At 38.4% G+C, this 13,186-nt stretch overlaps 1 protein-coding gene across 1 annotated transcript in view; it reads right to left on the reverse strand.

Annotated features, from left to right (window-relative positions):
• The window catches only part of LOC107090900 (collagen alpha-1(V) chain-like), a 101,021-nt gene that overhangs the window by 13,118 nt on the left and 74,717 nt on the right, over nt 1–13,186 (reverse strand). Inside the window, exons 31-50 of the mRNA XM_015384526.1 lie at nt 12,596–12,649; nt 11,739–11,792; nt 10,945–10,989; nt 10,694–10,747; nt 10,564–10,608; nt 10,408–10,461; nt 10,255–10,308; nt 10,115–10,168; nt 9,366–9,473; nt 9,171–9,260; nt 8,581–8,634; nt 8,249–8,356; nt 8,059–8,166; nt 2,933–2,986; nt 2,745–2,798; nt 2,555–2,662; nt 2,419–2,472; nt 2,212–2,319; nt 387–440; nt 77–193 (exon numbers count right to left, since the gene is read on the reverse strand). Coding sequence (XP_015240012.1) covers nt 77–193; nt 387–440; nt 2,212–2,319; nt 2,419–2,472; nt 2,555–2,662; nt 2,745–2,798; nt 2,933–2,986; nt 8,059–8,166; nt 8,249–8,356; nt 8,581–8,634; nt 9,171–9,260; nt 9,366–9,473; nt 10,115–10,168; nt 10,255–10,308; nt 10,408–10,461; nt 10,564–10,608; nt 10,694–10,747; nt 10,945–10,989; nt 11,739–11,792; nt 12,596–12,649 — 1,431 coding nt within the window. The remainder of the gene's footprint in view (nt 1–76; nt 194–386; nt 441–2,211; nt 2,320–2,418; nt 2,473–2,554; nt 2,663–2,744; nt 2,799–2,932; nt 2,987–8,058; nt 8,167–8,248; nt 8,357–8,580; nt 8,635–9,170; nt 9,261–9,365; nt 9,474–10,114; nt 10,169–10,254; nt 10,309–10,407; nt 10,462–10,563; nt 10,609–10,693; nt 10,748–10,944; nt 10,990–11,738; nt 11,793–12,595; nt 12,650–13,186) is intronic.

The raw sequence follows: 13,186 nt of genomic DNA on the forward strand, positions 1-13,186 counted from the left end.
TGGATGGATGGATGGATGGATGGATGGATGGATGGATGGATGGATGGATGGATGGATGGATGGATGGATGGAGATTATAACCTACAGGGCTGCCCTTAGGGCCGTCATCTCCAGGTGGACCTTTAGGGCCAGGAGGTCCTGCAGCACCAGCACGTCCAGCCTCTCCCTTCTCTCCACGCTCTCCCCTTGGACCCTAAGATAATACCAAAAACATAAAGCAGATGAACAACAACCAAAGGGGGCTGCAAAGAAGCAAAAGCCTACTATTTTATGAAGCTATAATGTTTTATGAAGCTATAATTTAATTCTAAGCTTGTCACAGGCTAAGAACTTGTTAGCTTAAACCACTTGGCTCATATAAATCAGAAGACAGATTGTTTACTTACTGGTGGACCAACTTCTCCCTGAAGACCAGGCTCTCCTGTCTCACCAGCATCTCCCTAAGAGAAGACATTGGGGAGGAGTGTTATTAAAGATTGTGAGAAACATAATCAGAAGGCGTCCATTCCTGTTCAACATATCCCATCATTTGCAGCAACCGTGACCGTCCCATTGCCCTTGTCACCTGAATGGGAAAAAAAGACGTGATACAAGAGATTTCAATCCATCAAGTGCGAGCAGATTGGGTGGCTAGGGCAAAGAGTGTGCTGACCTCACTGTTCTCCCTGGACCCTGCCCATATATCTTACCTTTTTCCTATCCCCCCTACTGAATAGTTGCCCTCCTGACTCACCTCTATGCTCGACAATGTCGTTATTCACTGTCAATGTCAGCTGGGGTTTAAAAGATAAAGTCTGTTGCACTTGCTTGTAGAGAAAATATTCTCTCATGTCATGTTTGGAAGGAGAAAAGCAAATTGATAGAAGAGTTCTGCAGAGGCATGATTGGGGCTGTGCGGTGATGTGTTGCCATCAGCACATCCTGACTCCCTCAACTATAGACGGCTCATTGTTTTTTGCCTTCCAAAAAAAGCATAACCGAACCTTAAAGCTTTAGCAACACATGCTTTAAATAATGCAATTCTGCATCTTGGACTATGTAAGCCTGCTTACGTTCTTGAATGCGTCTCCTGGATAAATCTGCTGACAACTGAAAAATACCAAGACAGCTGCTCATCTCAGATACAAGAGGGATGTGTTTACAGGAGCCTGAGGTTTGTTGCTTGCCAACCCACTGCAACAGCCAATAAAATGCCATCTCAGCTGAAGGGCGATTAGCAAAGAGAAGCAGTGTGTGGGTTGGGCAGGAATTATGAAGCAGCAAAAGGTGATTGTATTGACTGAAGATGATAAAACAAATCACATCATCACTACAGAATGCTCAGCAGCTCATCAGCTGCAAAAACAAACATTATTTACATAAAATACCAGTAGAAAATAAGAACTCTATCACAAAGAGGGTTTTAATAAAGTATTCATGTGCTTTAATTTGTAGCGTTCTCCTCCATTGGGTTTGGTGTTATTCTGTCGCTCTATGATAGTACAAAAGGTCCACCCTATTTTACAGAGATAAATAGGAATGTTTTAACTTTAACAAACCCAAAGACAATGTTAAGGGGTATATTTGAGAAAATGGGCTTTATGAAATGCCTCATTAGTATTATAATATCTATTTTTTGATCAGGTGTTGAGCTGAGAACAGCGATGTCCACTGATCCAGATTTCATCATAATTATTTTAAACCCAACTTTTAACTGAAAGTATTTATTTTATTTTTTTTTTATAAATGCTTGTAGGAAAAATTAGCAAGAAAAACTTTTTTTAAAAATGAGGGCGCAAACTAACGCTAACTTTTCATCCTGAGCCGATCCATCCCTTCAGTCAGATCAAGTCTTTCACTGTCCTCGAAAAGGTTGACTACCAAACTGAAAATAAGTTAAATAATTGCTCAATTTTATTGACATATTCCTTTACAGCTATGTTGGTTTGATTCAGTTCATCTGTTGCACCACTGTCTAAAAGGGAAAAAAAGTTGCTTCATCTTAATCTTACCTTTTCAGTCATATAGTTTAAAACCACGAAGAGGAAATTCAAAAATAACTAAATCTGAATCATATTTCTAAGTCTTCTAAGATACATCAGTCACAGTAAATCAGATAAGACACAGCTGAAATGATTTTGCAGAGCACTAGGGATAATAATATGGAGCTCTAGATTTTTTTAGGTGTTTATTATCATTTGAATAAAAAAAAAACTTAATGGAAAGTTTTACCTTTTCACCAACAGCACCAGGGTTTCCAACACCACCAGGGGGCCCCTGAGAACCGTCAGCTCCTGGGGGACCGGAGGGACCTCTGGGACCAGGAGGACCAGGTGGTCCCTATAATAGACAACAAAGGTAATTTTGTGCTACTAATGCATTTGATCTAGATGCTGCTTGCAATACAATCAGATTCAGTATTGGAAAACACCGTCTCACCATTTGACCGACGTCTCCAGTTTCACCTTTCTCACCAGGTGGACCAGGCAAACCCTGGAAAATTGGAAAATGATTAAAGTTTGCTGTTCTAGTCTAAATCAAGACAAAAATCTTCCTCTCATTTTTTGGTACACACCTGCAGCCCGACTGGGCCTGGTGGTCCTGGGAAACCTCTTGATCCCTCATCTCCTTTTTGGCCAAACATGCCCTGTGGACCTCTTGGACCTGGCTCTCCATCAGCACCCTGCAAAACCCAAGAGGTTATGAAGTGGATCAATATATAGAGTTGTTAGACCAAAAACTACATATACAAAGTGGACACTTACAGCAGGACCTGGTGCACCGACAGGGCCCTGAGGGCCTGTAGGACCTGGAGGACCCTGGAAAGAAGCACATCATTAGAACCCTTGAGCTATTTTCTTTATTATATAAAATCTTGGTATTCACCAGAAAATAACATACATGATACAAAAAGTTTCAGAAATAATATATTATATGCATGCAACAAACTTACATGTTCTCCTTTATCTCCTTTACTTCCTTTCTGTCCAGGTTCTCCAAGTTCTCCCTGTAAAAAGAGAACCATTTTTAATGCAGTGATGCACATTAAATCACACCGGATATAAAAAATACAATATTTTATTCAGGACTATGACATAGTTGTTAAAGCTAATTTAAAACCTACTACATTTTGCCATTTTCTTTAAAGGTTGAAATTTATGTAAGAGAAACTGGGACTGAATAATTAAAAGATGAATAAAAAAAAATAAATCTTTGGATACATTTTACTGTGTGGCAAAAAAACAAATGTTTCCAAAAAAGAAGCTGAAAGTATTGTAAAATATTTGAATCCAAATAGTTACAGAAATGTCACAAATTTTAAAAGTAGGATGGAAAGATGAAAAATAGTTTTGGACACAATGAGGAAATTTGGCATCATCCACAGTGACCTGAATACAAACAACATCATGGTAGTGGATCGCAATAGAAACCCATTGAAGGTTAAGCTAATTGACTTTGACTTGGCTGTCTTTACTTTCCTGGCTAATCATACTAGCCATCCATGTCTTTCTCACAAGTAAGACATGTCAAAGTACTCTGCAATATGAGGAAATAGGGGTTATTGAGTAATGCAGTAATGTCACATACTGTTTATTTCCTCATTTAAGATTTCCTAAACTCATATCAGGGCTCCCATGTTCTGCAGCTATGGACATCTGGTCACTAGGATGTGTAATGGCAAAGATGCTGTTGTGCAATTCATCTTTCCCAGGCAGAACTGAATATTAAAATGTATTTTATAACCCTAACCCTTTTTTATAAATAAAGGGTAACATTTTTCAAAATTTTTCTTACAGCTTAGGGTAATTTGAGTTTTTTCAAGTTCAATAGTTAAAATTCTGCTAAAACATTTAGCCAATAAAGTAAATGATTTTAGGTTGCTTAATAGTTTAACATTAATCAAGTTTAATGAGGTTTCTGAGACTAATGACCTGTTTACTAGTATCAATGTTTTAAACAGTTATTGTCTAATTTTTTTGTTTGTATAATTTCTAAAATATCTTAAAAAAAATAAGTAAAAAAGTGCAAAGTCCAAAAAAAAATCATGTAAACTAGTGTAAGAGGATAGATACTGTATTAGGTACACCTGTGCATCGCCCTGTTAACCCAAGTAGAAAATTTGTTTAACACATGACAGCAGCTTCATGTACTTGATGGAGTTCAAATTAAGCATTTAAAAAGCGAAAGAAAATAATTTTTAATTTTACATGGTTGTTTGTACTATCTTGGTTGGTTTTAGGATTTAAGAAACTCTTCATTCACTTAGACTGTCAGATATCCATCCATCCATTTTCCGTCACCCTTATCCCAAGTGGGACTGTCAGATATTAGGAAAAATATATCAAGTGAGTGTCTGGCCATGGTTAATGAACTCAGGCACACAAAGATTAATCAGTTCATCCAGTAGAAAAAGACAGAAAACAGAAAGAGCTGCCTTAAGTTCAGGAAGTAGTTCAGTTGTGCATGGAGACCATTTCAATATTTTTATGACCATTCATTCGGTGGCTACTCCCATTCCCACAGCTAGTCTCTTGAACATCACAATTAGTTTTCATTGGCCTCCACAGCCACTAGATTGGTTATAGAGATCCATTTGAATGTTTTCTAGCATGGATGTGCAGCCCAGAAATCTGCTATGTGATGTTATCGTGTATGGATGGCCCAAAACCTGTGAAGCATGGTTTACATGCATTTTTGAATTTATGCAAGAAGATATAAATCAGTTTTGGAGGCCCAGTCTGTTTCTATGAGGGTGTTATAAAAGATGGCCTGTTAGTGTAAGTATTACTTTTTTAATAACACTGGTGATTTTTCATGATCGCAAGTGAAAAGTGGAGTCATTTGTAGAGTGAATCACTAAGTATGCATGTTTTTATTCAACAGTGGACATCTGAGTCTGCCTCCCCCAACAGAAAACTGATTGATTAAGGAACGGGGAATGTTACAAATAGGGACAAACTATGATCAAACAGGAGGCGCAGGACCCCCCTACTGATGATAATCTTGCTGCAACAAAGGAAAACAAAGACTAGACTTCTAATAATTGCAACAAGACAAAACAGAAGAAGATTTTGTTTGGGAATGGAGCTTCAGAATGCCATTGGTTATTATCTGAAGTTAATGTGTAGAATTAAAAAACCTTAATATTAAAAACACCAAGGTCATGATTTATTTAAGCGAGTACCTTAAAATCAAATCAGCACTGATAGAAAACCTATGTCAGAGAGATGAACTGCTACAAACACAAATTACCAGCTTATTGTCAGTACTGATAGCAAAATCAAAGAGTACAAAATAATTTAAAGACATGGCTCCAGTGTCAATATGTTTGACTTTTCCAGCATGACAAATAAACCCACAGAGCTGGAAATCAAATTTCTAGCTATTTCTATCAATTTTTGCATTTTCTATCCTAATATGACTCAGCAAATACAACACTGGGCACATTTATTTGCACCCTTGCTAACGATTAGTACAGACCCCTAACAAATGCATGTGCTTTTACTGTAGTAATAACATCCTGAGCTCTGGTGGGAAACCGAACCTCCTGTCCACTGATACGTAGAAAGAATCTTTAATTTTGGGTTCTATTCTAAATGCCCAAACAATATTCATTCCATTTTTCTTTAGGTTGTTCTCCTAAGATTGTGGATATGATCCACAATATAAGGAGAAATAACCTCAGAAAATGATTATCAGATAAAAAATAACCTGCTCTGTTTCCTGGATTTCGATTTGTTATAATAAATTTACTTCACCCCATTCTTTTCACTATTTTTTGCGACAATCTTTAAATAATTCTGGGGATTTGTGCACATCTGTAAATGGGGAAAAAAATTGTAGTAGAAAAGTTGTAGTAGAAGTATTGTGAATTACAGGGGCTTAATTGTTCATCACCAAATCATTTCCAGAACTGTTGACAACTACAAAAACAACAACAATAATAATTATAGATTAATAATACTGTAGATCCATCCATTTTCTAATACGCTAAGTCCCAAGTGGGGTCGCAAGGGGTGCTGGTGCCTATCTCCAGCTGTCTACATGCGAGAGGCCTGTACACAGCTGACTCCTTAATGAAAATTGTCACTTCATATTTACTGAAAGGTAGAAAATATAAAAAGTTTTCCAGATGAGGCTGTGTTGATCCTATTCTATGCTCTATTGCATACAAAGCTCCAACGTTCACCTACCTGTTAATGCATGTAAATACAACCTTATTGTCAATAATGGAGCACTATTGGTTCCTAAAATAAACTTTAAGTAAGCAATCAAAGTGTCACTGTGTTGTCAGGATAGAGATTTATAAACAAGCTGATGCAAAATGTTTTTAAAAGTAATTGTTAGCCATGGATAAATTATTTTTCAGCTCCTCACTTCCCTTTTCTCAAAATTATAATTTACATCTGAAGGGGGACTTATCATGAGTCACTTGAATACTATCAGCCAAAGGAAAACAAGATAATTGGATCCATTAGAAAAAGCACTAAACATGCAAAATAAAGCCCTTTTAACCTTACTATCAAAGCTTTTGTGCATTGGGTAAATATTCCTAAAAGCATTGTGAGTTGAGCAGGACAATGCATGTACTGAAACAGTGTTTAAAGTGGTTGATTCCCACCTCACAGTGTTAAACATGGAGTGTATTATTTTGTATAAACTTTAGGTAGAAATATCCCTTAAATCCACACAGCAAATACCCCCAGTATTGCCTGTGTCCATCTTCCCTGCCGGGACCACTGTAGGGCCAGGTTAGAACTGAGCCGTTTTTCAAAAGGGAGAGATTATCCTTTGACTTTCCTTATGTTGATCTTACTGAAAATGTTTTTAGAGAGGATAAGGAGTTGCTCTTACCTCTGAATGCTAAAGCGTGACAGCAGCACATTGTGTCCCTACTTCTAAATTCAGCTCCGATCTCCTCTCTGTTTGCACAAAGTAGTAACACGGATGGCTAGACTATTAAAGATCTGCAAATCAATGCAAACGCTGTAACACAAATTTCCCTTTGAGAGTATAGGTCAGAGTGAATAGGGTGAGAAGATATATGGTTTATATCTCAGCTTTGGTGTTTTAGAGTAAGGGGATACACACATGCTAATGGAATGAATAGGAAGTCTTATTTTTTTAAATGCATGAATATTCGTAATAATAATTACATAAGACAACTTTAAAGAATTACCAAGGAAATCGGGGATTGGAAGGTGAAATTGTTTGGGATCTTCTTCCCCCTGAAACACTCAACTGTGTCTGAGTTGCAACTGTCTGGCACAAATTGTTCCACTCAAGATGACAAGAAATCAATCAGGAGCCACTGTGGTTTAAACTAGTCTCACTGTCCACAGTGAAGCCAGTTCTACATCACTGTGAGACTGAGAGGCTACTGACCAAGAAAGGAGCAACTCCTCTATAAAAGGACACTTTGAAGCTCAAATAAAAAGAGCAACCTCCAAAAAGGACAAATCAAAGCCTTTTAGGATCATTTCTTCTGTCATACAAATTATATGACATTAGGGATAAAGGATAAAGCTAACGAGGCGTCAAGGCAATACATTTAAACCTCAGAACATGTGACCTGCTGTTTATCTGTCTAACTGCCAATAGTATGAGCAGCATTAGGGTGACAGTAATGAAAAGGGAAGGGCTATCTCTAACCTTTTCACCAAACAAACACCTAGATGACTGAAACTTGGATGAAGGTTTAATATGTCGGCTCAAATGGATAAAGGTGAAGAACAACAAGTACTTAGAATGTTCTTCACCTCAGCCCTGTCAAATCACCGTTTCAGTGATTGAAATGTATCGGTGAAATGTATAATTTCCTACTGTGAGCACCAGAAGAAGAAAATCAGTTTGAAACTTGTTTATGAAAAAAAAATCTTAGAAATAACTCTTAGATAGTAGGTTCTATCGCATAAGAAAAGTGTTCACACAAGTAAAAGTGGAAAATTTGTGTTCTTGCTTTTTATATGGTTCCTAAACATTCAATTAACACTTAAAAGTTACACAGACTTTAACGAAAACTATACTTTCCATTTTCCCTTAGATAGACAGGGAATCAGGCCATGTAAAGGAACTGACCTTATCTCCATCCTCTCCGGGGGGTCCTGGGGGTCCTCCAGGTCCTGGTAGACCCACAGGTCCTTGAATACCATCTCTTCCAGCTGGTCCCTGAGGTCCTTTTTCTCCCTAAAATTGTGACATCACACAGTCAGCGAAAAAAGCGCAAAGCAACACTTTTCACAGCATATTGGTTGAAAGGGCTTCTTACCGGTCCACCTTTTTCTCCAGCAGGGCCTGGGGGTCCTTGTGGGCCAGAACGCCCAGGCGGACCTGTTGGTCCAGCCGGGCCAGCGGGACCCCGCTCACCAGGAGAACCCTTAAATACCAATATATTAATATTAGTCATCAAAGTAATACTTAAAAAATAACCAACCTAAAAGACTAACATTTCAGTCCCATAAGCCACATTGTGAAAAGAAGTCGTATATTTTACATACCATTATTTCATTTTTAAGGGGAATTTTCAGTAAAACAAGTTTAGCATAAATGGCTACTTTCTGGCAAGGATTAAAGAAGGGTTAGGAAATGAATTGTACTCACAGCAGGGCCTGGTGGGCCTTGGGGACCCTCATTCCCTTTCAGACCATGAGCCCCCTGCAAAGTAAAATTAAACAAAGGATTGAGAAAAGAAACACATCTGTCGAGGAAGCATCCTGTCTCATAAACTCCCTATCTCTAAACAGGCACAGCATGAGGTAGAAAACCTCCTGCAGTCTCCCAAGCAGCAGCTGAGCAGATGGAGAAAAACAGTTCTTTACCAATACAGCAGCGAATCTGCTCCATCATTACAGAGAGAGGTAGTGTGCTGCATAACTTAGAATGTCTGATGTTAGAGACTGAATTGCTTCTACAGATGATTTCTAGGAATCATGTTTGCAATAAGAAAATATATTTGACTTCATCATAACATTAGAATGGAAAAATGATATAAAATAAACAACCTTTGAAAGTCAGAACTCAGTCTGCTTTTGTTTGTTTATTTGTTTGGGTTTTTTTTTTTGACAAATTGCTACAGCATTTTAATAGCTTGTAGCTTGCAGTCAGACGTTATGATGAAATAACAATGGAGGAAGAATATTGATTATATAGAAAGGCATACTTTAATAGAGAGACAAAACGAGACAATTTACCACAGGGCCTGGCAGACCTCTCTCTCCAGGGAAACCTCTTTGCCCAGGAGGACCGTCCTTACCAGTTGGGCCTGCAGGACCAGGGTCACCCTACAGGTGAAAATAGAGTGACATTAGTTTGAATGAATAATAGTTTAATGACATTGTGTATAGATGTGAGAAATGTGACCATTGACTTAGACCACAAAGTTTTACCTTAGCCCCTTCTTTTCCAGCAGCTCCAGGTAGACCGTGCTCACCAGGTGGTCCTGGAGGACCTGGATGACCCCGATCTCCCCTAGGCCCGGTTTCACCTGTTGGTCCCTATAGACATTTTTAAAAAAGAACTTGAGAGATATCCATGGTAAACAAAAGCGAAACATGTAAACTAAAATATTGGGCTTAAATCTGTCAGGTAGCAACTAAAGCTAAAATAGCTATATAGGACAAAGCAGGTTATGATAGAAAAGCTAATATAGGGCATTTCTGCTTTTTACTTATGGGTATTTATAGCCCCAAAATAGTCTAGATGAACATGTAGGTCATGTTTAGCTTGGTCAATCAAGAGATTCAAAGCAAAACGCTATTTGCTAAGATTACTATTCTGTAAAGAATCAGTGTTCCTACATCATCATGAATGTTCTAAGCTGGTATTAGCAGAAATGCTTAAAGTCTTCTAAACATTCATGCATAATGGATGAGGATCCCAAGGCTAATATAGAAAAACAAACAGCACCTAAAGTTCAGCTCTCACAACAATAAATCATAGTTACTGGAACAAGTGAAACTGTTCTCCGCTGTTCCTTTCATATTCCTCCTTTGCTTTTATGCCAGTACCTGACAGTATACTAACAAGGGTGTAATTTCTAAGCAAGTGAGGGCAAATCGTACACTCGTGCGCAGTTTTTGGGGCAAATGTAACAAACAATAAAATCGGTATTAAAGACAAAAAATAAGGATCTTACCTGAGGTCCAACCACACCTGGAGGACCAGGAGGGCCAGTTTTGCCTTGGAAACCCTGCATATGGAAGAAGAAACAAAAACTTAGTCACCAAACAGCCTCTCGACTACAGAAGAGATGAACAATCAAACTGATTTACTTACAGTTTCTCCTCTCTGTCCAGGATGTCCAGGCAGTCCATCTTTCCCTGGAGGTCCCTGAAAAAGTCACACAAATTCTCAAATACAGAGTAAAAGTGAAACTTATAAAGCAAGCTTACAAGAGCAAGATGGGTTTCTAAAGATAATCTGACTTACAGGAGGGCCTTTTGGTCCTGGAAAACCTGTTGGTCCCTGAGGCCCTGGCAAACCCTGAGAAAGAAAGAAAAGTTGGCACTCAGTCATTAATCCCTTAGAGATCTTGAGATTCTTTTTAAACAACCTGACTTTTGATACGGGAATGATGCAACATACCCTCTCTCCAGGGGGTCCTGGTGGGCCATCATTTCCTGAGTTACCCTGAAAAATAAAACAAAGCAAAGGGGTTAGAAGATGAAAGCACAAACAAAAAATACATAAGATGAGAGTGAAACATTTCCCAGACTTTTGGTCCAGCTTTCCCCGTGGGTCCTCTCGGGCCTCTCTCTCCTCTCGGCCCCTGATGAAAACAAAGACGTGATTAGAATCACGGAGAGCACTCAATGAGAGATACTGATGACCTGGAAACGCTAAGATATAATTAATGTCTCAGCTTGGCTTTCCCTTAAGAATAGCAACATCAAGAGCCATCCTACTTTACTGAGGTGCCAAGTTTGCCATCTGTAGATAAGCTGAAGTGTGCTGAGTAAGACTAACCGTTGGTCCTCTCTGTCCACGTGGGCCTGGCTTTCCTCCTGTTCCCTGTGGATGTTAAGAACACAATGCGATCAAAGGAATGGCAGCTCACATCATTAAAGGGGATGGAAAGCATGTTCTAAATGAATTCATCTAAAGGCCAGAAGAGGATAACATCTGCAGACAGAGATCAACAGAATTAGGCCATTACAGTGCACTGAGGCCAGCGCTTCTATCCAATCAAGCCTGATCTACTTCTATGTCATTGGTAATACTTATAATCACTAACATTTCTACCATTAGTGCTAAAGATGGGACTTTTTTTGATTTAACAATTTCACAGTTATATGGCACAGCACAAATTAAAATGGGTTCATTTAACTTTAATGAGAAAACAAGTGCATATTCTGAGTGGTATTAAGCCTTCAACTAAGAGCAGTGAATCTTTTTAAAAGGCCTTCTTATTTCTTTTCATCTGGGAGCTCCACCTCATAAACTTCCCGAACGTCCTGTAAAGATGAGAAGCTTTATGCGCCCTGCTCCAGTCGCGATGACAAACTATTACTCTTTGAGGCAAGCTAATGGCCCGTCCCTTACACACAGAGCGAATGAAACATTGCTCAAAGCGCTACCGAGTGATAAACAATGTTTTTGCTAGTATGAAATGAGTTGTGTAAGAGGTGCTTTCTTCCTCTGCTCGGCCAAATCCGTTTCAGAGTCACTGTAGCCTCCTCTGGACAGATCAATCTCGATCCGGGTTGCTGTCCAACTCTTTGTACGAGTAATGTAAATAGGAAATGCGATATGTGACATACCCGAGAGCCCTTCTCTCCGTTGGCGCCGGGGAAGCCTTGGAAACCCTGAGATCCCTGTGTGGCAGAAAGAGAGCAATTAGCAACCTGAGAGAGAAAAGATAAACACTTCACCCTTATTTATTTCCCTCCCAGGAATACTCCCAGCCCATTATACCTAGTGGGACAGGAGGCTGCAGTGCTTTATTGTTATCGCAAAGGCTGCTGAGGGATGACAGAAATAGCATATTCAAATCCCCATCTCTCTGATCACAAAGCTTCAAGCACATCCACTTTTCAGACTGTGACTTTGTCACAAAGGGGCTTAAAGGCTGAACCAACTAATTTAAAAAACTCACCCTGAAAGTATCCGTTGCCCATTTTTATGGTCTTTTTTTAAGGCAAAGAAGCATCCAATTAGGACATTGTAGGCAAGAAAAGTAGAGCCATTGTTCGTAAAGCTACATTAAAGGCCAAAACTAGTCATACACTGGACAGATTTAGCTTTTGAATAATCTTTAGATGGATACAGACATCTATCAAAAGAAAATAAACAATGTGTAAGACTTGATTATCTTTAAAAAAAACTATACCCTCTTCAAGAATGAATACATAATTTTTTTTCTTGGCATTACAGCCATGAAATGCTTCTTTTATCAGCTCTTATTGCATTCATTTTAATTTTTTCCTACTATTTAGATGACTGTTCTTTACTGGTAAGCTCCAGGACTTTGGATGTAAAAGGCCCTAATCTACACTAATCCTTTTAGTCTTCAAAAACACATTGGTAAATTCTTACCTTAACCCTAAATGTAGCATTAAATGTAGCATTACTATGAATCATTTTGATAAATTTACTTCATAATATGTGGAGCACTTGCCTTTGGTCCTTGTCTTCCTGGGTAGCCTGGTAATCCGGGAACTCCAAGTTTACCCTATTTAAAAGAAAATTTTTTTTAGATTTACAGCAAAGATATTCAATTTGCCAAAAAGATAACCTCAAAGTTTCCATTTGACAATTAAACCTCACATAAATATAATAGGTAATCAAAATATAACAGTGAAAAGACATACTTGGTATGTCGTAAGCTGATGATTAATCCTGATACCAACTAAGTTTCTTATCTAATGCACCTGAACTGGTTAGTTAGCTGTGTTAAAGATTCACATACAGCCGTCCGTGTGGAGGTTAGCTTTGCACAGTGCAGCAGAAACAGTAGCCAAGTTCATAAACATTTTCTGAAAGTTTTGGGCATAAACATTTAAATAGAACCACACAACATATACCAAATATATAGAGAGTGAAGATGCTAGCATTACCCTTGCATTTCAGCAAACTGCTTCACAGTCTTGTTAGCACATGATATATAATTATATTTTGTTAAAACAGTTTACAGTGCAGTATTTTATTTGTTTATTTATTTTGAACTCTTCACTATTATGTTATTTTTATACACTTTTCTAACACTTTT

The sequence above is a fragment of the Cyprinodon variegatus genome, unplaced genomic scaffold (genome assembly GCF_000732505.1).
Source record: "Cyprinodon variegatus isolate N-32 unplaced genomic scaffold, C_variegatus-1.0 Scaffold315, whole genome shotgun sequence".
Classification (NCBI taxonomy): Eukaryota; Metazoa; Chordata; class Actinopteri; order Cyprinodontiformes; family Cyprinodontidae; genus Cyprinodon; species Cyprinodon variegatus.